The 24,580-nt window shown below is 50.1% G+C and overlaps 4 protein-coding genes across 7 annotated transcripts in view; 3 read left to right on the top strand and 1 right to left on the bottom strand.

The window, feature by feature from the left end:
• Positions 1-2: 2 nt before the first annotated feature.
• On the bottom strand, positions 3-15,417 carry OTUD3 (OTU deubiquitinase 3). 4 transcript variants are annotated; one of them, XR_005703872.2, is made up of 9 exons: positions 15,251-15,417; positions 14,495-14,643; positions 13,653-13,765; positions 10,000-10,122; positions 9,214-9,339; positions 8,563-8,659; positions 8,143-8,324; positions 7,391-7,813; positions 3-1,106 (listed from the first exon to the last, which is right to left on the bottom strand). XR_005703872.2 is itself a non-coding variant. In XM_040084434.2 (8 exons), exons 1-8 carry the CDS (start codon positions 15,415-15,417, stop codon positions 7,640-7,642), a joined length of 1,131 nt encoding a protein of 376 aa, XP_039940368.1. In that variant the 3' UTR covers positions 5,680-7,639. The 4 variants fall into 4 exon arrangements, 2 of the variants coding, with proteins under 2 accessions (XP_039940368.1, XP_058279294.1); XR_005703871.2 differs by lacking the exon at positions 3-1,106 and adding an exon at positions 4,390-5,432; XM_040084434.2 differs by lacking the exon at positions 3-1,106 and having other exon boundaries at positions 5,680-7,813.
• Positions 2,111-3,889, top strand: LOC120762236 (basic phospholipase A2 RVV-VD-like). Its single transcript, XM_040084436.2, has 4 exons — positions 2,111-2,423; positions 2,576-2,723; positions 2,971-3,077; positions 3,622-3,889. The coding sequence occupies exons 1-4, from the start codon at positions 2,396-2,398 to the stop codon at positions 3,762-3,764; spliced, it is 426 nt and encodes a 141-aa protein (XP_039940370.2). The 5' UTR covers positions 2,111-2,395; the 3' UTR covers positions 3,765-3,889.
• A 3,561-nt stretch (positions 15,418-18,978) lies between the features above and the next one.
• Positions 18,979-19,957, top strand: RNF186 (ring finger protein 186). The gene has a single exon (XM_040084549.1). The coding sequence runs from the start codon at positions 19,091-19,093 to the stop codon at positions 19,955-19,957; it is 867 nt and encodes a 288-aa protein (XP_039940483.1). The 5' UTR covers positions 18,979-19,090.
• A 2,667-nt stretch (positions 19,958-22,624) lies between these two features.
• Positions 22,625-24,580, top strand: part of TMCO4 (transmembrane and coiled-coil domains 4) — a 38,158-nt gene continuing 36,202 nt past the window's right edge. The window contains exon 1 of the mRNA XM_040084839.2: positions 22,625-22,696. The gene's annotated coding sequence lies outside the window, so the exon portion shown is untranslated. The remainder of the gene's footprint in view (positions 22,697-24,580) is intronic.

Raw genomic sequence — 24,580 nt, 5'->3', positions numbered from 1 at the left:
CGGTTCCCAGCGTGCCGTGACTCAGCTGAGCCCAGCGACCACCCCTCACCTCGCAGGCAGCTTTCCTGTTGAAGCACTCAGCAAAAATGACGCTTGAGAGGTGGCATAGCTCACCCCTGAACTGCCCCAGCTCAGCCCTAAAGCTTCAGGCTTTGAAAATTTCCAGTTTTTCTGAGGGACGGAGAAGCTGGAAGCTGGTGGAAGGGCTGGGGGCAGGCACGATGGTGTGGGAGGGCCGGGTTTGGATTTCGATGATGCTTGTGGGTTCCTTCCAGCTCGGGATGTTCTGTGACCCCCCAAATCTCTGCTGTGACAGGACAGCCAGGAGCTTGCCTCACACTCAGTTCTGAGCAAAACAGAGTTCTCAGCAGAAAAGAATGTTTTGGCCCAATTCTGCAACAACCCTGAGCACATCCCTTAGGAAAAGGCAGTTTGGGCAGTGGCTGCTTCCCCCCACTTCAGCACCCCCAGGTTTTGTGCCTTGGAATGTTGACCCCGGCAGGTCTCTGTGCTCCAAACTGCCTTTTTAGGGGGGCTCAGCAATGAAACAAAGCCACAGAAACAGCAATGAAGCAGTTTCTCCAGGGGTTGATGCTCACCCTGGATTGCCCCGTAGCTGAAATCAATGGCACCAGGAAATAGCCCTGAAATCTGCGATGGTTCTGGCAGCTGTCACCCGGGAATCAGGCCCTACCACCCTCCTCCAGCCGCGTGGATCCTGGGGGACGTGGGGAAGGAGCCCTTTGCCCAGCAGCTGATGCCTGCAGGGCATAAATCAAGGAGCAAATCCTCTCCGAGAGGATGGATAACCCAGACAGATTGCAGGCTGGGATACACTCAACCACACTCTCCCTTTGTAAATTCTGGGTGAATTTTAACCACCCATGAATTTTCCTGCTTGGACAACCGGCTGTACAAATCCATTCATAAAAATCCTCCAAATGCTGATGTTTTGGCTCGGAAATTGCACTCCCCCGGAGCATTGCAATAAACTGGGCTGCAAGAGTTGTGGTTTTCATACTATGAAACAAAACCCCACAGCTTCCCAGGAAGCATTTGGCTTTGAGGGCGGCTTATTTCCCATTTGGAGAAGGGATCCTGCAAACCTGCCACAGGAAGAGAGGAGAGGTGGGGTGGAGAGGCTTCCAGTGGAGCTCAGCCAGGTTGATGGACGAGAATATCCCTTATTTCTGTGATACAAAACTGGCTGTAGACTTGGAAAATCCTGGATTATGGCAAATCCTGGTTTAGGCAATTAACTCAACACCCAGGGGACTACTTAAATTAGCCCAGAGAGCTGATGAAGCAAAGGGCCCATGCCAGAGGGGGGAAGAGATTTCGCTGGGTTCCCTTTTCTCAGCATCTCTGATTCCCACACAAGCCGCATCCTTGTTGCCTGCCTCAGTTTCCCTACCAACCCTTGAGAGGGGATTTCCTCCCCTGCCTCAGTGCCTGCCCATGCTGGGGCTCCTCGAAAAGCAGCACAGAGCAGCTGCAATCTCTGCTAAATGGTTGTTCAGTACCGCCAATGTAGTCAGAGATTCTCCCCGAGCTAACAACACAAGCAGCCTCTTTTCCCCCTCACCTTCCACCATGCATCACTTGCATTTTCTTCTTCCCTGCCACTTGCCTTATTTTGCTTCTAAACAAAGGTGAACCACACATACACCTCATGCCACGAGGTATTTGAGAGCAAAACACAGTGCCCAGCACACATGGGGAGAGGGATGGAGCATCCCCACGTGCAGGGGTCATCTGGGCACCGAGAAAGCCCCACCATGGAGAAAACCACCAAACGTGGCCTCTGCCCAGCTCTGCCTCCAGGCACAGCCATTCTGGAGACCACGGGATCTTCCTCCACTCCCAGTGTTGCATCTCACCCCCTCTGGTAAGTTGGGAGGATATTTTGCACTGCCCAGGTAAGTCAGGATGGAAGCAGTAGGACACAGAAGGGTGTTTTCTAGCCAAGACACCAAAAAACTGCCATCCAGGAAGAAAGTGGATCATGGAATCACACACACCTCAGACAATCTCATTCCATCCCCTGCCATGGGCAGGGACACCTTTTACCACTAAGTGGTTCCTGTTCTCCCTCCAGCTCTCTCATTTTACTCAGGGGAGCACTGGGAACGCTGAGAGCCATGCACAGACTCGACCCCAACTGCCCCACACATCCAAAACCTCCTGCCAAGAGCTTCACCGTGTAAGGCATCCCACAGCCAGGGCCTCCAGCAGCGCCAGGAGACCTGCACAGCAGCGGGACCAGCATGGGGAGGATTGTCAATATTTGCCCACTTTGGGCTCTCCGGAGGAGGGGCCCTGCCGAGGGCGCATAAAAGCCGTGACCAGCGGCACCCCGGGCTCACCAAACCCCGGAGCTGCCACCACCACCACAATGAAGCTCCTCTCGCTGCTCCTTTTCTGTGAGTAACCCCCACTGCTGTGAGCTCCCACCCTCGGCAAAGCTCCCAGGACCTGTCCGCACGCAGAGGGGGAGGCTGAAATGCTCTTTTCCACTGTGGAAAGGTGGGATGGGAGGCTGCTTCTCGTGGTGCTCCTAACCCCCCTTCTCCAGTGCTAGGACTGGCCCTTGCCAGCTGCAACTTGGCCCAGTTTGGAGTGATGATTATGCAAAAGACGGGGAAATCGCCGCTGGCTTACAACGGGTACGGCTGCTACTGCGGCTGGGGGGGATCCAAGCAGCCCCTGGATGCCACCGACAGGTACGTGGGGATGGGGTGAGGGCAGAGCAGGTGCCCCCAGCCCTCCTCAAATCCCTGGGTACAGCCAGAGGAATCTCGCTCCTGCTCCTGGGGGGTGGAAACAGCAATGGGAAAATCGTTGCTTGTCCTTAAAGCCTCTTTCGAAGTGGTTCAGCAGCAGCAGCAGCAGCTGACAGAGATAAATGTTGTTGATGTTCAGTGTTGTCCCAACTGTCCCCTGCCCTGACCGTGCCTCTCCTGCCCCCAGGTGCTGCCACGCCCACGACTGCTGCTACAAGAAATTGGTTTCCTCCGGCTGCAGGCCCAAAACGGCCACCTACAAATATTCCTTCCAAAGAAACCAAATAACCTGCGGTGAGAGCGGGGTGGGGGCAGAGCTCTGAGCGGGGAGGCACAGCCGCCCACGCTCCTGGGGAGCTTGACTTCCACCATCTCCTTTACACCATCCTGGCCTGGAAACCACACACAGTGAAGTGGGTGGAAGCACAGGGCAAGCGCCAGGAACGAGGCAAATAAGTACCTGTTGGATTATGGTGAAGTTCAGAGCTTGGAGACTTCCCTGAGGAGGGGTCTCGTCCTTCCCAAGAGGCCAGACGCCGAGGGTTTGGAATGACCCTCCCATCCTGGATGGGGAACCGGCACTGCTCTGATTCCCGCAGAGCAAACTCGTTGTTCCACCCAAGCAAAGCAGATCCCAGTGATCCAGGCAAAAACCCACAGACACATCAGAGAGGAAGGGAAGTAAATGTTCCCTCCAGGGCCAGGGAGCTCCACGCCCCAAACACGAGACCACCTGAGACACCCCAAACCCCACAGAGGGGCTGTGGGGACGGTCAAAAAACACCCCCTGACCCTCACACCCTTCACCTGCCTCCATCCCCCTGCAATTTTCTTCCAGGGACCGGGAACTCGTGCCAGAAAAGGACCTGTGCGTGTGACAAGAAGGCGGTCGAGTGCTTCCAGAGGGCAGCCAGCTCCTACCGCAAATCCTACGACAACTACCCCAAATCCAAGTGCAAGGGCAGAACACCCTCCTGCTGAACACACACCTGCCTGGCTGGGGCTCCAAACCTGACAGAAACCATCGCAGCTGGGGGGTTCTGCCCTCCCTGTGGCCAGGCAGGACGTGGCACAGCCCCGTGGCACCAAAATGGTGCCCAGCACCTTTCCCCAGAGCCTTAGCACAGGGAAAACCTGCTTCCCGTGGTTAAATAATTCATAAGAATGAGGTAAACCCTGCAAATAAAGAGATATTTTTAAATTGTGGCCAGCGTTGTCTTTTGGGAATCAGTGGTGGAAGGGGTAGGTAACAGCATGAAGTTTGAGGGCTGATTTTTTGAAGACAATGTTCCTTCCTGCACACATTCTTTTCTTTAAAAAATGACCAGAAGTGGCTTTTTAGCAGCCAACACTAAATCTTAAGAGCTCCAGAGGAAAAAAAAAACCAAAAACGACAGAACGAGCAAGTGGCTGCTGCACCCCAACCCCACAGCAGGCTCCAAGCCCAGCTTCTCTCCAGGAGCTCAGCCTCCATCCACAACCCAGCCCCATCCCACTTCTGATGACTGTTTTAACAATTAACACTCACTGAAGGCACGGGGGAGCCCAGGGGTGGGGTCTCAGAGGTTTGGGTGGCTCTTTTTTTGCAGGCAGACATCTCCCCAGGCTGCAGCTCCATGCAGCCACCTCATCCACACCCCAGCTGCGCACGATCCCAAATTAGCCCTAATTACCTCTAACAAGCCAGGGCTAGAGATACTCCATCTGTAATGCTGCCTCTGAAGATGTGATCTGCCTAAAATAAAGGAGTTTTAAGGGTAATTGATTTGATTTCCACCCCAGTGCTGAGGGCTCCTGCCTGACTTGGTGTTAAGTGTTTCATTACAAGCAACACCACCCTTACCTCATGTTCCTACAATAAATGTGGTATCTTTATAACTCCAAACCACTCATTTCTTCTCATTTTCTACAGCCAGTAAGGACTCTAGAAGCTGAGACAGAGCCAGTGCTGCCTCCTTAGGCTGGTGCCTGCACCCAGGAAGCTCCAAGGAACCACTCCACAGCTCAACACCAGCACAAAGCTTCTTCCTTTCATCCAGCACCGGATTATGGATTGTTCTTCATGCCCAGTTTCACTCCCTTTGTGCAGTCCCCAAAGCTCTGCAGACATGGAGACCACGGGTGATGTGGCAGAGCTGTGAGAAAAAGCAGAAGGCAGCTCCAAAGTAGGAACAAGGGACAGGAGACACGGAGCAGCACAGGCAGAAAACCCTTCCCATACACAGACGTGCTCATGGAGGTCAGCCAGAACCTGCCTAAATGCCTAAAACTTCCAGCTCAACCGAATTCCTGACCTGCAGGGGCAGGGTTTGGGAAAATAAGCCCAGGGAAGATGATGATGGTGGGAAAAAGGATGCAGGGAAAGCGGCTTTCTACATCCTCCTGCTGCGTATTCGCCCTTGAGAGGCTCGCAGCGACCCCGCTGCAGAAACAGCCAGAACACCCTCAAATTTGTCAGCCAGCAGCTAAGAACAAACAGTCATCCTCCTCAAGCCCCGAGGGAATATCCAGTGCTCATTGTCCGTCCTTGGCCCGCGGATTACGGAGCACTCAGCTCCACCAAGGAGTAAACACACACTATGTATGAATCATGGTGTTGTTCTCCTCTTGTCTCTCGCCTCCCTTCCTCCTCCCAGGAAAATCCACGACCTGTTTACAAAGTAAATTCACTGCATTAACCGAGTTCTGTGAAGAATGTTGCACAAAGATTCCCTAGGGGAAAAAAAAAAATATATATATATATATATACACACATATACATTGGGAAGGTGGAAATTTCAATGGGAAAAATGTGAAACGGACAAAATCCATTTCAACATCTTTGGCTATGGAATGGCTGTGCAGGCACAAGGCCACCCTGGCAAGATAAAGGGAATTTGACTGGTTTGTCAAGATCTATGAACCCAGCACATTAAGAGTTTATTTTAATCATATCACACTTGGAAATGAAAGCATTTTCAGCCCCAGATTTTGTTCCATGTATCAGAGGCCACGGGCTGCAGGCCAGTCTCTCCCTCTGCTGTTGGTGCTGCTGTTGCAGATCCCCCCTTTCATCCTGCACACAAGGGATGAGGTCTGAGCTCCCTCCTCAGCCCCCAGGACAAGTCCTTTCACACCTCTCAGGCTCCAGCCAACAACGGATCTCTTATCAGCTCTGGCTCCAGAGGACAAAAACCCAATTCATTAAGATCAAGCCTTTTATTCACAGTGCACAGCTGCAAATTCTTGTCTTTTCAAACCTGCAGAACACACCTGCCTTTCAGGCCAAAATGCAGGACAGGGCAGGACACAGGTGACAGTCACCTACACTGCCTTGCCAAACCTGCTGTCACAACTCCTCACCCCCTGAGGAACTTGTACTTTCTCCCCACTAAGCTGTGACTCACCTCTCTTTCCACTACTGTAAAAATGACTGTCTTGGAAAAAAAAAAAAAATTCCTACACCACCAGTTCTTCCAGGAGAGCTCCTCTCCTTTTATTCTTCAAGTAACAGCAGCAAAGCACACCAAGTACCAGCCCAGTTCTGCACAGTTCAGTTTAAAAAACCCTATTTATATTTCCATGCTGATTTTCAAATGCAATGCTCCTTACTTTTAACAAGATCCCTTTCACCTCTGCCCTGGCTGATGAGATCCTGTGTCTCAGTGCACATGTGCTTTCTTCAAGCTCAGTGCTTGTCACAAGCCCAAAAACCTGAGTGGAGCTGAAACAGTGTGAGCCAAAAAATCAAAGGCAGAGTCCTACAGTCCTTTCTCCTCGATCCAAATTCTCATTCCTACAGTGGAAAACATCACAGGAGTCAAGCTGTACGTCCTACTTGGTGGCCTCACCAAACTGGAATTTAAGATGGAAAAAATCCTGCCCTGAAAATAGCTTGATTTATGAAGGGAAACAGCCAGGTTTCCCAGGGATCACTGCTGCTTGGAAGCTTCTTCCCAGGACTCTTGGTCCTTTGGCTATACTAATTTCATCTGGAGACCAACACCTATCCAGCTCCTGGCTTGGACTACAGCCCTGGAGTAGCCCAGAAACTCTGGAACAGGGCAAAGGGGATGAGATTCCAGGTGTCCAAGTAACAACACTCACCAGAAACCTCAAGCCTGCTCCTGTCACATTTTATCAGATCAGAAGAATCAGCTCTGCATTCTCACGAGTCCACTGGGATTTTGGGGTTTGGTGTTTGGTTTTTTTTTTCCCTACAGGTCTCATCTTAAAGGAGCTGATCCCAAACTTCAGCAAGCATGGATGCATTCATCACTTCTGAACCAGCCCAGTGCAATGCCAGCAGTTCTGGTGAGATTAAAACCTGTCACTGCATTCCTGCATGGCAAACAAAAGAGGAACGTCATGTTTGAGACAGTGCTGGCTGACATGCTCTGCTTTGGAAAGGACTCTGGGACTCTGTTCCCTTACTTTATTTGAATTTAAATAGAAAAAGACCCACCAGAGATATTCCTGAGTTGAGATTTGTTAAGCTTTCCCTGACAGCAAGGTAAAATAAAGTTCCTCCAGGCATAAACAAATAAAAGAAAAAAAAAAAAAAGACCAGGCACATCAGGATATGTCAAAACAAATATGACACCGTTGTGTGAAGAGAAGATTCTCACCTTCATCTAACTCCAAGATTATAGACCCAAGTCTCTATTTCCTGTTAAGTTTAAACAACTCTTCTCACCAGAGGTTGATGCAGAATCAATGAGCAATTGTTGTTCTCACAAGCAAAGGAAGAGGAAGTTCTCTTGTGCTTGGAAATCCCAGCAGAGATGGATTTGAAGATAACCGTGGGTGCCTGGAAATTCTCCTGGGGGAATTTTGTCTTCATCAGTTTTATTTGCTTTTCTCATCAGAGCACTGAGTCATATGTTCAGGGCTGCCATGGCCTTCACCAGGGTGACCTGGTTGGCTGGGTCTGCCTCTGTCCTGGGGTCTGCACTGTCCCTCTTGGTGGCCAGGACCTTCTGCCGGTGCCTCTCCTCCTGCCGCTTCTTCTTCTCCAGCCGCTGCTGCTCCTTCCTTTGTTTCTTGGCTACCTGAAAGGGAAGGATGAAAACACAAAGTTCAAACCACACATGCTCTGCTCAGCCGGGGGAAAGTAATAAAGGAGACAAGCAGATACCAAGGCAGCTGCCAGAGGACATTCCTAACTATTCATCAGGACTTTATTCCGAGTTGTTTTGGGAAGTGCCGCATGTCACCAGGAAATGGTTGTGGCAGAGCAGTCACAGCTGCAGCAGTGCCAAAATGCACTGAGCAGAAGCTCTTTTGAACTGAAAGGAGAAGAGAGCTGCTGAGCAAGCAATGCTAAGGCATCCCCCAGCCACTGAAGGGTGCTCACGGTGCTGCCAAGCCCCTCACACACCTTTGGGTTTCTGCTGGCTCGGCTCTCCTCCCTGGATCCAGCTTGTCCCTTGCTGTTTTCTGCTTCACCTTGATGCAAGCTCTGATTTCCAAAGATTCTTGAACCGGTTCCATTCTCTCCCCACAGCGTCCTGCTGCAGGATTTCTGCTCCCTGCCCAGGGGCTCCTGCTGCTCCTCGGTACCTGCCAAGAGCAGAGGTTTTCCTCAGACATGCTCTACCCAGGAGCCATCACAGTGTCAACCAATTCCTTTTTCCAGAAGTCCTGGGAAGTTTTTTGGAAGCTGCATTGAAGCTGCCCTCACTAACAACCCTCCTGAGCACGGAAGGCTGAGGTGGCAGCACACAAACCCCACCTGTCCTGCTGCTGTCCCCAACATCGCGGTCACCCGAAGCCCCAGGTGTGACAACTGTGCACTCACCTATTCCTTCCCCTTCCTTCATCTGCAAGATGGCAAATATTGCGGATTCCACGTTGTAGTCCTCCACTTCCAGAACGTGGCTCACCAAATCAATGTCCTGTCCACAAGAGGGGAAGGAGAACACTGAAGAAGTTCAAATCTCTGACCTACGTTCGCTTAACAACACCCACTGAGAGGGGGTTGCTGCTTTTATGATCATTGGTCTGTGCTTCATCTCTGAAAGGGTGAGGGGGAAAACCTTAAATTCCTGAAGATATCAGAAAAAAAAGGAATAGCTGTTTTCAGTATAAGTTTCCCTCTTGGCCCTTTCTGTTCCAGGCATCTCCACAGTGCCAACAGCCAAGAGTCACAGCTGGCCCAGTTATCTGGGATCTTCAATGCCCCCAAAGGATTTCAGAACTTACAGGATTTGTTTCCAAGTGAATTCCCTGACAGCCGCGAGACAAACCCCCCAAAATTATCAGGCATCCACAGAAAAGTTGGTATTTCACCTGCATTTAAGGGTTGATTCCGGGATGAGGTGCAGCCTGATTGATGGCTGTGCTACTAAAGCTGGTACAAGATGAGTGTTTCTTAGAATTTTTCCCCGGAGTATTTCCATGTATCGAGGAGGTTTGAACACTGAGCACAGAAAGGCTCCTCGATACTCACTGAACACCCAGTTGTGTTGCACACTTTTTGTACAGCATCGTCCGTCTCCACTTCAGTCTCATCTTCAGAGTCGCCCTTCTGTGGCTTCACTTCCTCTGCCTTATTCGAATCGTTCTTGCTAAGCATCTGAAGGAGAGCAAAGCCCAGCAGATCACACAAGCATGCAATCCAAAGGAGTCTGACATCCCAACAGAAGTAATTACCGTGGCACATTTTTCTTGGGAACATCCCGTGTCAAACCATCTTGGAAACTGTGCAACTTCCACCGTCAGCTGAGAGTTTCCCACATCTCCTGCACTGCTGAACAAACTCCAGCATACTACAATGCCATGAATCAAGATAAACAAGCTTTTAAATGGATGATTTTTCATACAATACCACACCTCAGCTGTGTGCAGAGAGCCTCAAGCACGGCACATTACTCCTCAGTATCAAAAAGGGAGATACGAAGAGGACAACTGCATCCAGCTGTTGCATTTCCAGCTCTTTCCTCCCTTGCCTTTGTTTTTCCATTTGAGGTGCACGATTACATCACTTAGATGAGGTTGCTTCCAGACAGCCCACATCACAGCATCGGCTTTGGATTCATTTCCAGCCCAAGAGGCTGAAATCCTCCTTCGCAGCCCCTCCCGGGAGAGCACGAGCTGCAATGACCTCAGGGCTTTGCTCTCCCAACACAACAGAGTCACAGCTCTTCCCTCCATCCCAAATGAGAACAGAAATCAACTGGCAGCCTTCCTCAGCTGTGTTTGTCACCCAGAGCCGGCTCATTCCGTCACAACCCACCTCCATCCGGAGGCAGGCCGGAGCTTCCGAGTCGTCGCTGAGCCTCCTGACGCTGTCGTAGTGCTCCCCGTACCTGTAGGCGATGTGCAGCTCCCTGGCATCGCTCCTGTCCGTGCCCCGGATCTCACCAAAACAAACAAACAAACAAACTGCAAATGAGGGTTTGGAATCGGCTTCAGCGTCGGATTTTTCACAGGAGTCGGGGTTTTTTTCGCTGCAAACACCGCGAAGGAAGCAAGCGCGTGGTTGCTGGAGCATTTGGAGCAGGAAGAGGAGAAGGTTTGAAAGCCAGATGTAAAATATCGGGCAGTTACAGCAGAACAAACAAAACGTGGAATGAAAATATTTTTGTGGAAAGCTCAGAACTATTTCCTGAACTTTCCACAGGAGCTGTCAGCTTTCCGATCATCCTCCCAGAACCGACTTCATCAAGAGCTCCCAGGGAATGTACCACTCACTTTACCCTCAAATACAAGGGACGAGAGGCCCTTCGAGTGACAGCAACAGTGGAAACAGTCACTCAGAGTAAATTTTGATCTGCAGCTGGGATGAGATGCTGCTTTAACAGCATTCCAAGCAGCTGTGTTTTGTTTTTGAAAGAAAGTTATTAACTCCATTCAGGAGCACTGTTAACGACCAAACATCGCTTTGCCTTGTCAGCACCAAAATTCCTGCTCTGAGTATTGTCTGTACTGATGTGAGAATAGCTCCTACCCCGATTATCAGTGTCTCAAACTGTTAGATAAGGGCTATGCAGCATTCCACCTCCTGCCAGGAATGCAGAAAATCCCACGGCAGTTGTGGATCAGCCTGGCCTGACCCGCCAGCCCAAGTTCAAAGACCTGACAGCTCTCCTGGAGCAGACGTCAGCAAGCAAAGGACCAGGACTCCTTGCTTTAGGGCTCCAGAGTTTCCCAACCCTTTTACGTCTGTGCACTGCCTTATCTCAGCTCCCAGAACACACACCAAGTCACCTTTCAGCCCTGGCTGTGATCTCTGCTGCACTAATGACTTCAGGTTTTCCAACTAATAATTCTCCATTCTAACTTAACACTTGGTTCTATTTAACTCCTGCTTTCTATCCTATTAAATTATTCAAATGCTGAAACTTGGTAAGACTTATTTTAAATGTTTCTCCCCTGCCAGAGCTTGAATAGGTATCTGACAAATCCCAAAGTTCTTGAAAGATTTGAAAATTAGACAATTTAGCTCTCGCTAAGAGAAGCTTCTTTCCACTCTGGAACGGGCCCAGAGGAGGCCACCAAATTGATTTAGAGGGATGGAGCAGCTCTCCTATGAGGAAAGGCTGGGAGAATTGGGATTGTTCTGCTTGGAGAAGAGAAGGCTCCAGGGTGACCTAACTGTGACCTTCCAGTACCTGAAGGAGCTGACAAGAAAGATGGAGAGAGACTGTGGACAAGGGCCTGGAGTGCCGGGACACAGGGAATGGCTGCCCACTGCCAGAGGGCAGGGATGGATGGGATATTGGGAAGAAATTCCTCCTTGTGAGGGTGGGGAGGCCCTAGTACAGGGTGCCCAGAGAATTGGAATTGGTGCCCAGATCCCAGGCAGTGTCCAAGGCCAGGCTGGACAGGGCTGTGTTCACACTGGAAGGTGTCCCTGCCCATGGCAGGGGTGGCACTGGATGAGCTTTAAGGTCCCTCCCAACTCTACCCGATCTGGGATTCTCTGATTCTATGAACACACAGAAACTGGTAAGTAAATGAGAGCTGCTGATTAAAAACACATGGGAAAAAAGGCCAGCCTGTTATGCAAAATGCCAATAAAATTACCCACAAAACTCAGCTAACTTGAGTCCGCAGTTGGACTCCGTGATCTTAAAGGTCTTTTCCAACTTCAACAATTCTAGAATTTACAGCCACTGTCAAAAAAGTTAAGGGGTGTTCAAAGACCAAAAAACTCCATGCAGAGATGCCCACCTGCAAGGAGCTTTTCATGACGTTACAGAAACTCACAGTTCTCTTAACTCACACCGTTCTCAATGGCCTGAGACAACCCTGCACTAAGCACACTGCTCAGGCAAGACAGAGCCTCATCACAAACCCTGCACTGATACCCCACATGGCCCATGAGAGGAGATTAAAGAACCAAAGTTTGCAAAAGACATCAAAATCTCAGTAAATGACAACACTGAGGAAGAACAGATGAAAAGCACCCCTGTGACCTCCCCTGCAGCGTCGCTGCCTCTGCACAGGTACTTCACCCACATGTCCCACTGCCCCTGGCTGCCCACAAATGACAGTTTAAACTCGTTTGAGTTCAGCAATCCACATGAACGTATTTAAGACGTCACTGACCAGCTTTCATCTGGTTTTTTATCTTTATTGCCCTGTTTAATATACATGCTTCATTGGTTCTATCTGTAAACAGAGGCCAGAAACGATCCTGACTTTATTAGAGGTTCTCACTTGCTCAGTGACCGGGCAGACTGACCATGGACCCATTCCAGTGTGGAGTTGCCATGGAAAAACAACAGTAACGAGAAAATGAGGGACCTGAGGGATTACTTGTTTCAGTGCCCCTCTGTCAGAGGAAACCACACCACACAGTCCTTTCCAGGAGCTGATTAAACACCACTCTAAGGTTTTAAAATTTCTTTTTAAAGCTCAGTTCTCTATCTGTCAGAAACCTTGGCATTCCATGCAGAATTGATGGAGCTTCACTCCAACACAGTGCATGCCCTGCTATACCTTCATTTCCATCTTCCTCAATCTTATTGCACAGCTTTGTCCTTAAGCCTAGCTCAAATTCCAAGGGGCTTGCAGCCCTTCAGGACTCACCAGGCTGGAGATGGGCAGGGAAGAACTGCCTGAAATTCAACAATGCAGGTGCTGCCCCTGCGGAGGAACAGCCCCAGGTACCAGTACAGGCAGGGGTGACCTGCTGGAGCATCTCTGCAGGAAGGACCTGGGGGTCCCAGGAGCCAGCAGAGCATCCTGGGGGCCAAGAGGCCAATGAGGTGCTGGGGTGCCCTGGGAGGAGCATTGGCAGCAGGTCAGGGAGTGACCCTGCCCCTCTGCCCAGCCCTGGGAGTGACCCTGCCCCTCTGCCCAGCCCTGGGAGTGACCCTGCCCCTCTGCCCAGCCCGGGGAGGCACAGCTGGAATGCTGTGTCCAGCCCTGCGCTCCTCAGGGCAGGGGAACAGGGAACTCCTGGAGCGGGGCCAGTGAAGGCTGCAGAGACGAGGGAGGGCCTGGAGCATCTCCCTGCCCAGGAAAGGCTGAGGGAGCTGGGGCTGGTCCAGCATCAAGAGCAGGGAGACAGAACCAGATGATCCAGTGTGGTCCCCTCCAACCTCACTCATTCTGGGATTCCTATCAGAAAACTCAGCTCAAATGCAGTCTGATCTTCAGGAAACAGAGCATGGCACTGAAGCTCATAGCTTAGAGCTCAAGTAAAACACGCTGCTCTGCCCCAATATACCCATCTCTTGTGCACTCACTGTTTTCTTTCCTTCCCTCTCCTCCTAGCCAAAATCTTGAGTGTCCCCCCTCTCCAAAAACCAAGCACAGCTCTGCACCATGCCCAGATCATTGCAGCTGCTGCTCTTTATTAATAAATCAGGATTTTTCCACACTATCCATATCCCTCAGGTAAAAATCAGGCCAAAATGTAGAAGCTTTGTTTCTCACCTGCCACAGTGGAGCGTTGAGCTGATGAATAACCACATTCATCTGATTGTTCCTTGCAAAGGCCACGATGGCATCGTTGCCAGCAAAAGTACCAGGCTTGGCCAAATTGGCAACTGAAGGAAAAAAAACATTCACAAGAGTTGAAACCTAATTTCTGGTACTTCCAAAAGCAGTGGAGGGATAACGAGGGGTGAGATTTCAACACGAGCCCAAGAAATTCGGGAAGGGAAATCCCACCTGTGAAACAGTGAGTGCTGAGACAAGAATTTGGCTGCAAGACGAGTTAATGCATTTAAATGACCACAGAAATCTCTAAAAAGAGCACTACACCCTTAGACTAAACAAGGCCACTTGGCTCTGTTAGCTCAGAAGGAACATACTGAGCGATCAAACCACTTTCATGCATCATCTGCATGGTACCAGGCACATCAAAGGCTGTATTCGCCTCTGGTTTGGATCTTCCCCTCAGTTCCCAGGAGGAAATACTGAGTGTCAAGGAGGAAGAAACCCAAAGAAATCAGCCACTCACCAAAACAGCCAAATCCCCACCAGTATTCAAGGAGAACTAGACAATTTTTCTTAAGTTCCTTTTGAAAACACCTAGTTTTCACTCCTTGCCTTTTTGGTGCCTCTTTCCTTCTCCAAACTTCTCCGAAATTTAAATCATTTCCAGGACAAATTCAGTGCAGATCAAACAGCTCATCTTCCCGCAGCATCACAACAGCCATAAAAGTGAATCCCCGTTTCTAAAAACACGAGAGGAGCCCTAAGGCAGCTCTGGGATGAGGAACTGGCCTGTAAGGAGCTGCCCTAAGGAGATGGATGCCCCAGGGAGCCCGTACCGTGCTTGTCAAAGGGCACATCGTCCTCCACGAAGGGCTCGAAGTCCCCGCGCTGCCTCACCATGAACTCCACGGTCTCCTGGCGGTGCCGCAGGTGGTTCCGGGAGTGCCCCTCCAGCTGATCCCCCAAGGCTCGGAACAAGCAGTTGCTGCCGAGAGGGAAATGAGCAGTGGGGGTGTCTGAGGCAGCAGAAGGAATACAGGGTCACAGGGAAAGGGGCTGTGCTCATCCTGCCCGGTTTAGCAAGGATATGGATGCGAAGGAGCGTTCATTCCCTGTGCTTGGAATGGCTGGGTTGGAGTGATCGTGGCACGGTCAATCTGCTGAGCCAAACTAACACCAAACAAGGGACATAAAGTATCAAAGGACAAACCAATGGCCAACTGAGCAACTTCTCAGCAGAAACATTTACTGCCCTTCCACCTCACAGAAAAGAAGGGGGTGAAAGTATTCCATAAGGACATTTATGGACCTTCCTATGCTCAGTTCTGCTGCACAGCGGGGCCCTCAGGCCCCTGACCGAGCCATCAGGCCCTACAGAACTCCAGGGAACAGCAGAGATCCCTGAGGGGTACAGCGGGGAAATCCTCACCCCTGCGGAGCACAGGGCCCGCTTCAACCGGGAGGGGAAAATCCTCGGCCCCCGGGAGCGATGAAAGCCCTCGGCCCCGGGCTCCCATCATCTGGTGAGGGGGAAGCCCTCAGCCCTCAGGGCCGGCCCCCGGCTTGCTGTGGACACCCGTCGCGGCGCTCACCCATCTCCCGGCACCTCCCGCAGCTTGAGGCCGAGGGCCCGGAGCTGCCCGGCGAGGCCGCCGCTGTGTCCCGGAGCGGAGCCCGGGGCCGGCCCGGCGGGGGAATGGCGGGGCCGCCGACCCTTCCTGGCGCTGGGCCGGTTCTTGGCCGCCTGTTTGCGGGACATCCCCGCCGGGACCGCCGCGCCTGCGACACCGGGCGGGATCACGTGACAGCGGCACCGGGCGGGATCACGTGACAGCGGCACCGGGGCGGGATCACGTGACAGCGGCACCGGGGCGGGATCACGTGACCGCCCGCCGGCCTGGGGGAGCCGGGAGGAGGAGGAGGAGGAGGAGGAAGAAGGGAGAGGTCACAGAGGGGTCCCCGGGGGGAAAACTGAGGCTGGGCAGGGAGCCGAGAAGCGGCTCAAGGGAAGGACGGCGCAGCCAAGCGCCGGGAGCGGCGTGACCGCGGGGAGCGGCTGCGGAAATCACAAATCACCAGTGTTGTACCAAAAGCCGCCGCATTCCGGCTAATTGGCCTCCGCTGCTAATTGCACTCCCCCCCGCCCAGGAGCATTTCTCCGGTGCCCGGCACAGCTCCCGGCCCTCACCGTGACGCCCCGCCCTGGCCTGACGGGTGCCGGCTCCAGGACACGCCGGCCCAGCCCGGGTCTGCTGGAGCCCGCAGCAGATCCGGGAGGTGAGCGGATGGACCACCCGCGAGGTGGCACCAGGAGAACGGGGCTGAGAGCAGAGGCGGGGCAGGAGCGGAGCCGAGACAGCGGCGATCAATTACATGTGATAAGTGTAATAAACTGAACCTCCACGTCTTGCCTCCTCTAGCGCTGGGGGAGACTCTTCACAGGATGCTGGAATAAGGGCACGGCACGGTGGGTGATTTGTGCTGAGCAGGGCTCTTGGGGAGGATTTCCTGCCATCCTCCTGCTCTTGGGCTCTTCCACTTGTCCCGCAGCAAGTGGTTAAAGGAATCACCCAGCAGCAGCACCCACCAGAGCGTCGCTGTGCCCGTGACTCTGATTTTCTCTGCTGGTATCGTGACAGAAGCTGCCCAGTGCTGTCAGAACTGCTGCACATTGGCCAAGTCCAGAGGAGGCAAAGATGAGCAGAGGGATGGAGCACCTCTCCCATGAGGGAAGGCTGGGGGAATTGGGATTGTTCACTTTGGAGAAAAGAAGGCTCCAGGGTGGTCTGATTGCAGCTTTTCAGTACCTTTCTTGTCAGGGAGCTGACAGGAAAGATGGAGAGAGACCGTGGACAAGGGCCTGGAATGCCAGGACAAGAGGGAATGGCTTCCCACTGCCAGAGGGCAGAGATAGATGGGATACTGGGAAGAAATTCCTCCTTGTGAGGGTGGGGAGGCCCTGGCACAGGGTGCCCAGAGAAGCTGTGACTGCCCCTGGATCCCTGGCAGTGCCCAAGACCAGGCTGGACAGGGTTTGGAGCAGCCTGGGACAGTGGAAGGTGTTCCTGCCATGGCAGGGGGGACACTGGGTGAGCTTCAAGATCCTCTCCAGCCCAAACCAATCTGGGATTCTATGAATTTTTAATTCCTAGCTCAGAAGGCAAATCCAAACAGCTTTGTGAGGAACGCTAACAAATCAGCCCCGGGAATACAATAAGAGGCTTCACATCACAGCGAGTTTTCAGTTGTAAATGGTTTTTCCATTCCCCTTGTCCAGAGTCAGGACAACCTGAACCACAGCTCAGCACGGGGAGAAGCTCGCAGGAGTATCCCCAGTATCTTCTGGGATGTCTGGCTTCTGGCACATAAAGATTTTACTGTGAATGACACAACTGCTCTTTTATATCTATTTCCTGCTATAAACAATTCCATACAAAGCATTTCATAGAAACACAATTTCTTACGCAAACACACTAAAAGCGGGAAGACAGCATGAGTACATAAACCGATTGCAAATGATAAATGTGGCTGTAATTAGCCTGAGGAGCATTAATGGGCTGTGAGCAATTCAAATAAGCACAAGGCACATGCCAGCCAGGGAGCATCACTCGTGACACCAGAGACAAAGCAGAGCTGGAATCAGGGCTTGGCTGAAAACTTTGTCAGTGGAGGGCAACAAAAAACTTTTGTTTTTCCAGCACGTAAGACAAAAGACACAGACAAGTCACCCGCACCCACTGGCAGAACGCTGAGCAGATAGATTCATCCCAACTGATTTTTAACTTTTTATGTTAGGAGTGTAGTTGTCCCTCTTGGTGTCTGTTCCACCTTGAAACATCTGCAAGGTGTTTTTATATTGTTCTAATTATTAGGACTCAGGAAATTTTAAGACGTTTCCATTTTGGACATGGGAACTGACAGACCAAATTTGAAGCTTCTAAACTATTGTAATAGTGGCAAATCTGTTTTCTACTCTCCCAGATCTTTTTAACAGCATGAACTTGCTGCCAAAGAGTTGTGTGAAATGCTGAAGATAAATGAGTCTTGCAGTTCACCAGCCTACTTCCAGACATTCCTGCACTTTGATATCAACTTCTGCAACTGAGAGATACTCAGGCTCCTAAAATTTGGGGTCATCCAAAAGTCCATCAAGCACCAGCACATGCCATGTCAGCAGAAACACAGCAGTGCTCAGGCCCTTTGACGCAGTTAGCTTACAACAGTCCTCCTATTTCTCAGCAAATAAATTCTTCTCACCTCATCCCCCCCTCCAGCTAGTTAATGAGATTAGAACCTTCCTGAACTCCTTTCCCTCCTCATCTGCAGTTGTTTCATTTCTTTCTGCTGCTCCTCTCTGGGAGGGAGGGGCTGGGACATGGGGGCACAGGTATTGTGAGCATTCAGGTGCACTTGAGGCTACCAGCGTGGTACTGTGTGTCTTCTGCTGGTAACACTGACCTCATCTGGCTTTTTTGGATTAGTAATCCTTTCCTTCTTTCATTCCTTCCTTCCTTCCTTCCATGGGATTCTTGCTGAAAAGCCATCTGTGTTTTACTCCTCAAATAAAAAGGCAGAAAGAAATTAGAAACTGAGGGATTTTGTTCAGGCATTTTTTTCAGACGAGATGAGTACTCACAAAAACCACTCAGCAAGGGCATTCCCAAGTGCATGAGGTTGTTTGGTGAACACCACAGGAAAGAAGACAGTCCCACCATTTAGGACACTGGTCTTGCTTTAAGTTTCCAGATCTTGCTCATGGACTCTGAGATACCCTGTGTGGGTCTCAGTCATGCTTCTGTTTGTACTGGAAACCTTCTGATGACTAAAACAAACAGGATAAAAGAGTTATCCTAGGATGAAAAAAGAGATACCCTAGGATAAATGAGCTAATAACAATTGGACATTCAACAGTCAAATGAATCATTTCAATCTCATTCTTCACTTGGTGCTGTAGGGTAGCAAGTATTTCTAAACTAATAGCAAACTTCCTACCCAGAGAGCAGAAAACTGGTGATACTTGTGCTCTAATCAAAGCACTGCATTCAGCACACCAATGTTAGAAACAGTTAATTCCCCCAAGCCTGTCACTGTCCAGCAAAGCGCTGTTTAGAGAACAATGAAATTGCTTTCAACTAAGAGTTCTAATTTAATAATAATGGTAGTGTCTGGCTGTCAGAGTGGTCTGCTAATGCCATGGAGTCTGCATCCAGACAGGAACGGCCCACTGATATTATCAGTTGTTGTAAACTGTCTTGGTTGGGAAGTCAATCATTAACTCTGGCCCCCATGTCATAAAAACATCGTATTGTAAGAACACGGACTCGCTTAAGGCTCTCACTAATCAACCAGGAATACAGCAACACATAAAAGGAGCCAGAGACTCGGGAAATCCTTCAGCCAAGGGGAGACAAGCTGCACCGAGGTTTATCTCCATGGAGAAATCCACTGACAAGCCAAACAAGGAAAACAGATCATCAGCTCCTGGAGTACTGCAGGCTGAGGCAGACAGTCCCGTGCCCGTGGCGGGAGGTGCTGCAGAAATGAGCAGAGCAGGATCCGTAACACAAAACTCAAAGCACGAGAAGAGAGTGAGATTCACTGAAGAGTGTACTGAAGAAATGGAGAGACCTTCAGGAACAGAGAGCGACAGTCCTGCTGTACTAACGAACACAAACTCTCCCGAAATGAGCACGTTGGAACTGAACCACCAGTGCTCAGACACAGCCGCCCTGGATGCGGACTGCATGATCTGCTTCAACAAGTACAGCATCTACAGAGTCCCAAAGCTCCTGGACTGCCAGCACGCCTTCTGCGCCGTCTGCCTCAAGCTGATCCTCAGGAAAGAGGAGAACACCTGGATAATCACCTGCCCTCTTTGCAGAAAACCCACCTTCGTGTCAGGAGGGCTCATCCGCACACTCCAGAACAAAGAAGACATCCTGGAGCGCTTGGAGAGCCTTGATTCAAACCCTGAGGTGTACGTCTATGCCATGGGGCTGGACGGCAACAGCTGGACTCAGAGCAGCCAGGACATTTTAAACACAGAGGAAAACAGCCCAACACACAGCGGCCTGGCTGTGCAGAGACTCGTGCTGCTGCTGCTGCTTGGGGTGATCCTCGCCATACTCATCCTCCCCTTTATGTACTCGGGGAAGGTGAAATGGGTAATTTGTCTCCTGCTTACTTTGGGGTTGCTCATGTCTTTGGTGCTTTGCTGCACTCCTAAATTCCACTGCAGGTGCAAGAAGGACTCTTCCGCCTCGTGTGACAAGGAGATCCACGTTGTGACCGTTGCCTGAAACAATTAACCTGTGTCCCGGAGATCAGGGATGAGGCCAACATGCACGCTGGGCACACCAGTGAGTTACGGATTTAAAAACAATCTGTCAGAGAATAAATTCAACAGTTGGCTGAGCCGGCTCAATGCCAATGCACAGTGTTGTTAAATCTCATTACTGCAAACAAAATGAACTATTTATACGTTGATATTTATGTGTTTTCCGCACAATTTTTATCCCGGACTAGCAATTGCGTTGGTTTGTTTTGCCATTTTGTTCATGTCCGTGTCCCCTCCTGGTCAGCCCTGCAGGATGTTATCTGGAACACCCGGGGGTGATGTCCTGCAAAACCCGGCGGTTGCTGTTCCCACTCTCTGAACACACAGACACCTTTCCTTGGGACAGTGTGGGAAATAAGGCTGCTCAATCAGGGAGTGGATGTTTGGAAGAGGGTCATCTCAGCCCAGATTATCACCTTAATCCCTGGCAGGGATGGGAAAGGGACTGGGAAAAGGGATGTCAGTTGATGCCACTTAAAGCTGCACAAAATTGGAGAGAAGAGGCAAAACCAACACTCCTAATCTTGAGTCTGTGGCTTGCAAAGGGCAAGGCTCAAAAACCTCATGACCCTCCAAATTCCCCACATTATTTAGCGCAGAAATAGCTCCTCTCACCTGCATTCCTTTAGCTGGCATCCTGCAGGACCTCTCTTCATGCCCTTGGAGATGCTCACAGAGGTAAACAGAAATCCGTTGACTGCTTCGCCACACCATGTGTGATATTTTTAAATGGAACGTCTCCATTAAATTTATAATATAAATTGCTCATCGGCTTCTTTGTTTCAATTCCTCACGGACAATTAATGTTGAAACAATTCCTAGTTTCCTTATTGACAGGAATTGCGGCTGAGAAAGTGTATTACAGAGTCTGCAGAGCTGAGTTGGTGAGTAAAACAAAGTGGTAATGTGTAGGAGTGTTCCTTCATTTAAAAAAAATACTTAGTTGCTAAGAAAATACCCTGAAACCCAACTAAAATTAAACTGAGGGAAAAAATAGATTTCTCTAGTTAAACTGCATGTTTCAGAGTGTCAAGGATCTCAGGAGACCTTGGATCAGGTAAATATTTGTGTTTGATAAGAATGGAAACTGATGTCCTGCAGTTGCTCAGTATATAAATATACAGAGTGTCTCACAGCAGATAAAGCAGATTAGACTAAAAGAGTAGGAGCTCTTGTGCTCCTAAGGTCTTGGAAAACACAGGTTTGTTTTTGGCCAGGAATGGGAGCTTTCAGGGGAACTAAATCCTTTGGGTTTTCTGCAACAGGCTTACTGCAGAATACATATGTCATTTGCTAATAACCAACCAGAAAAAAAGCTTTCCAGATGGGAAAAAGGCAGGTAGTTTTAAACCCAAATGCTGTATTATTCCAAATATGAAGACTGGACCAGATATTAAGCTGCACTGAAAATAATTTCAGGAACACTGGGCAAGTCTTCCAGCTCACAGACAACATTCTTGTCAGGTTCCCTTCGCCAACACCAGTGGGTCACTGGTACTGTAAAGGTCTCTAGCAAATGTATTAATATTGGCCTGAACAGATCACTCACAAGGGATCCTGCCAGCCCATGTATGTTTTCAGCACATGGGCGTGAAGAAATTGAAACAGAATGAACATGATCAGTAATATCTTTGATTATGCTTCACCCTGCCCTTCCAAAATAATTGTTTTATTACACTACTTTCTACAGAGCCAATAAAAAAAAATGTCAACAGGAAAGGGCAGCATACAGAAGTGTGATTTCCAGGGAGAGACTGGTTCTCTGTAAGAATCCTTATAGATCCACAGAGCTGTGGAGCAGTACCTTCCAAGTTTTCCTTCAGCAGTTCCACTGAAATGTTTTTCAGCCTGAGATCCATTAATACCCAGGTGATTCAGAGCTCACAGATGCTGGTGGCAGTCATGAGGCTCTGGAACCTGGTATCTTTTGAACAGATTCCAATCTGACAAGGCTCAATAACCATGCAAGACTTTGAGGTGGCAATTAAATTTATAGAGAAAAGGCTAATGGGATTATATTCCAAGATGTAAAGGATTTGCTTGTATTCAAGTTTAATTCATGCTGGTCATTTTGTTAAGAAAATTTCAGCTCTGAAGTCCCATTTCCTGCTTATGTTACCTGGCTAGCTCCTGATTTCGGATAGCGACTCGGTAATCACTGTGACCTAGAGAGAGGATTATAATGAGTAATGGGGCTCATCCCCTCATCCCTCACCTGATTTCGGATAGCGACTCAGTAATACACTGTGACCTAGAGAGAGGATTATAATGAGTAATGGGGCTCATCCTCTCATCCCTCACCACCATCCCCTCATCCCTCACCATGCCCTCATCCCTCACCATCCCCTCAGATGATCCCAGGGTCAGCTCAGCCGGTTGGAGCATGGTGCTGACAACACCAAGATCGTGGGTTTGATCCCTTCTGTGGGCCATTCACTTAAGGAGTTGGACTTAATAATCTTAGTGGGTCCCTTCCAATTCAGAATATTCTGTGATCCCCTCAGTGCCCTCCATCCTCTCGGCCCAGCAGCTCCCACCCTCCCTCCGCACTCGGCAGCGCCCATGGCGCAGCGCCGGCGGGCTGGCCGGGCCGGGCCGGGCCGGGCAGGAAGGGGCGGGCGCCGGCGGCGGTAGTTGGTGCTCGGTGCCCGGCTCGTGGTGTTCGCTTCCCGGTGCTCGGTGCTCGGCCGGGCCGGTTCAGGTCGGGGCCGGGCCGGGCTGGTGGGAGAGGGGCTGGGCGGGGGCAGCGCCGCGGGCTGAGGGGCGAGCGGGCGGGGCGGGATCTTCCCCTCCCCTCAGGCCGCTCCCGTGCTCTGGCCTCTGCTTCCCTCCCCTCAGCGGGGCCAGAAGCGCCGCTTTCCGTAAATAAGTGCCTGTGTTGGATCAACAGAGAGTTCAGGCGTGAAGGACTTGTGATAAAAGCGAAGCTGTGGCGGTGTCCGCCCTCACAGCTCCCCCAGCTGAGGTGGTGCCTTCACGCTTCGCAGCGTGCTGTTCCCTCTCCGCCGCTTTGCTCGCTTCACTGTGAGGACATCGCTTCTCAGCAGCCGCTGTGCAAACCTTAGGAATAACTGAATTAAACACGCTTACTTTTACAACTACTTAAGCTTTGAGCTTCTCCGTGTCCTTGTCCCTTCTGGTTCTGATCCCTGTGGCCCATCCACATCGCGTTTATGTGTTCATGCATTGAGACAGAACTGAATGAACAGCATTCCGTGATCATACCTCGTATCTACAGATTAAAAGCAGAGGCCGTAGTGCTCCCAGCACCTCTGGAGCCGTGTGCAGGTGCCCAAAAAAATCTCTTTTGCCCAAATATTTCCACAGTCACGATGCGTGCCATGCGTAACCACAGCTGGGCTTCGCTGTCCCCGCTGTGCCTTACACGGAACTCTGGCCAGCCCCGTCTGAATAATCACCTACAGCCGCTTCTCTGAAGTTAAGGAGATGCCTCATCAACTTTGGGGAGGTGTGGAGATGATGGTTTGGTCGCTTTTGTCACAGTTTAGGACAAACGCGATGCCACCCTGTCTCTATTTCTTCTTTCATCTGCAGGGAACACATGTATTGTACAGCTTTAGATCCCCAAGGGAATTATCTTTCTGCTTTCCAAACAGGATTTTATGAGCTGCTATATAAAATACGCCATCTCTCAAGAAAACAAAGGGCTTTGTGTGAAAAATGAGAGCTGGAAGTGATAAAAAAAGTTCTCTTTCAAGTGCCAGTTCAGATTATGGCAATGCTGTTGATTGCTGAACCGCATTGTTCAGGGCAGCGATGGGAATTCCAGTGCCATGAGACTTAAAATCTTTTGGAATAAATAACTTTTGGAATATGCTTCTAACTCTTCACTTCTCTCATCTTGCATTTGTGGCAAAACTTCTTGGCCCAAATTTTATTTAGTAAGCCATACATTGCCCTTTTTTTACCTTGTGTGTCTGAAAATCCCAAGCTCAGTTTTTCCTACGTGTTTATCAGGAAAAAGATACCTGTGTAGAGGGAAGTATATGGATCTGAGCATCTTCAGAGCAAAGTCTTCCAGAAACTTTCTCTGGATATTTTAGCTGCTCAGCACTCTGAATTATTTGTTGCATGCCTGGAGTCACCATGGTGTTGCTCCATTATTGCTCCATATTTCATGTTATTAGGAAATTAGGTTAAATAGTTGGATCTTTTTTAGCTGCTTCACTTTTCATATGAGCTCAAGTTAAGAAATCAATAAATCTATCGGGGAAGGGGGTTTTATTTGCAGTGCTGTCTCTCATAATGTGTCCAGAGGTGAGCAGACATGGCAAATAATTGTAAAATTATTGAAACTTTAGCATTTGATTATTCCTGTGAAAATTGGCCTGGAAGTTTGCATGTTTAGGGTTTCTGAGTGGGAAGGTGGGTGAGACACCTTTCCTAAGGGACCATGACAGGTGGCATGCAGATAATAAAATTCCTTTTAAAAGAGCAGCTCCTGTTGCAATTCTTTCTTTTAGGCCTCTAAATGGTGTCTGCATCTCCTGGGAATCACTTGTAGTGTCATGGGCTCCTAATTCCTATTTGGCCAGGGTGTGGAAGAAAGGAAACATTTTAATTT

Source organism: Hirundo rustica, chromosome 22, assembly GCF_015227805.2.
Source record: "Hirundo rustica isolate bHirRus1 chromosome 22, bHirRus1.pri.v3, whole genome shotgun sequence".
Taxonomy (NCBI): domain Eukaryota; kingdom Metazoa; phylum Chordata; class Aves; order Passeriformes; family Hirundinidae; genus Hirundo; species Hirundo rustica.
This window is presented reverse-complemented; position numbering and strand designations above follow the sequence as displayed.

Bases quoted from the DNA above. Each gene is read 5' to 3' on its own strand.
- LOC120762236 (XM_040084436.2), top strand. From the start codon at position 2,396: ATGAAGCTCCTCTCGCTGCTCCTTTTCT. The intron at 2,424-2,575 runs GTGAGTAACCCC...CCCCTTCTCCAG, and splicing joins CCTCTCGCTGCTCCTTTTCT to TGCTAGGACTGGCCCTTGCC. The intron at 3,078-3,621 runs GTGAGAGCGGGG...ATTTTCTTCCAG, and splicing joins AAGAAACCAAATAACCTGCG to GGACCGGGAACTCGTGCCAG.
- OTUD3 (XM_040084434.2), bottom strand. From the start codon at position 15,417: ATGTCCCGCAAACAGGCGGCCAAGAACCGGCCCAGCGCCAGGAAGGGT. The intron at 14,644-15,250 runs GTGAGCGCCGCG...CCCTCTCGGCAG, and splicing joins CGGGAGGTGCCGGGAGATGG to CAACTGCTTGTTCCGAGCCT. The intron at 8,325-8,562 runs GTGAGTGCACAG...TGCTCTTGGCAG, and splicing joins GAAGGAAGGGGAAGGAATAG to GTACCGAGGAGCAGCAGGAG.
- RNF186 (XM_040084549.1), top strand. From the start codon at position 19,091: ATGGAGAAATCCACTGACAAGCCAAACAAGGAAAACAGATCATCAGCT.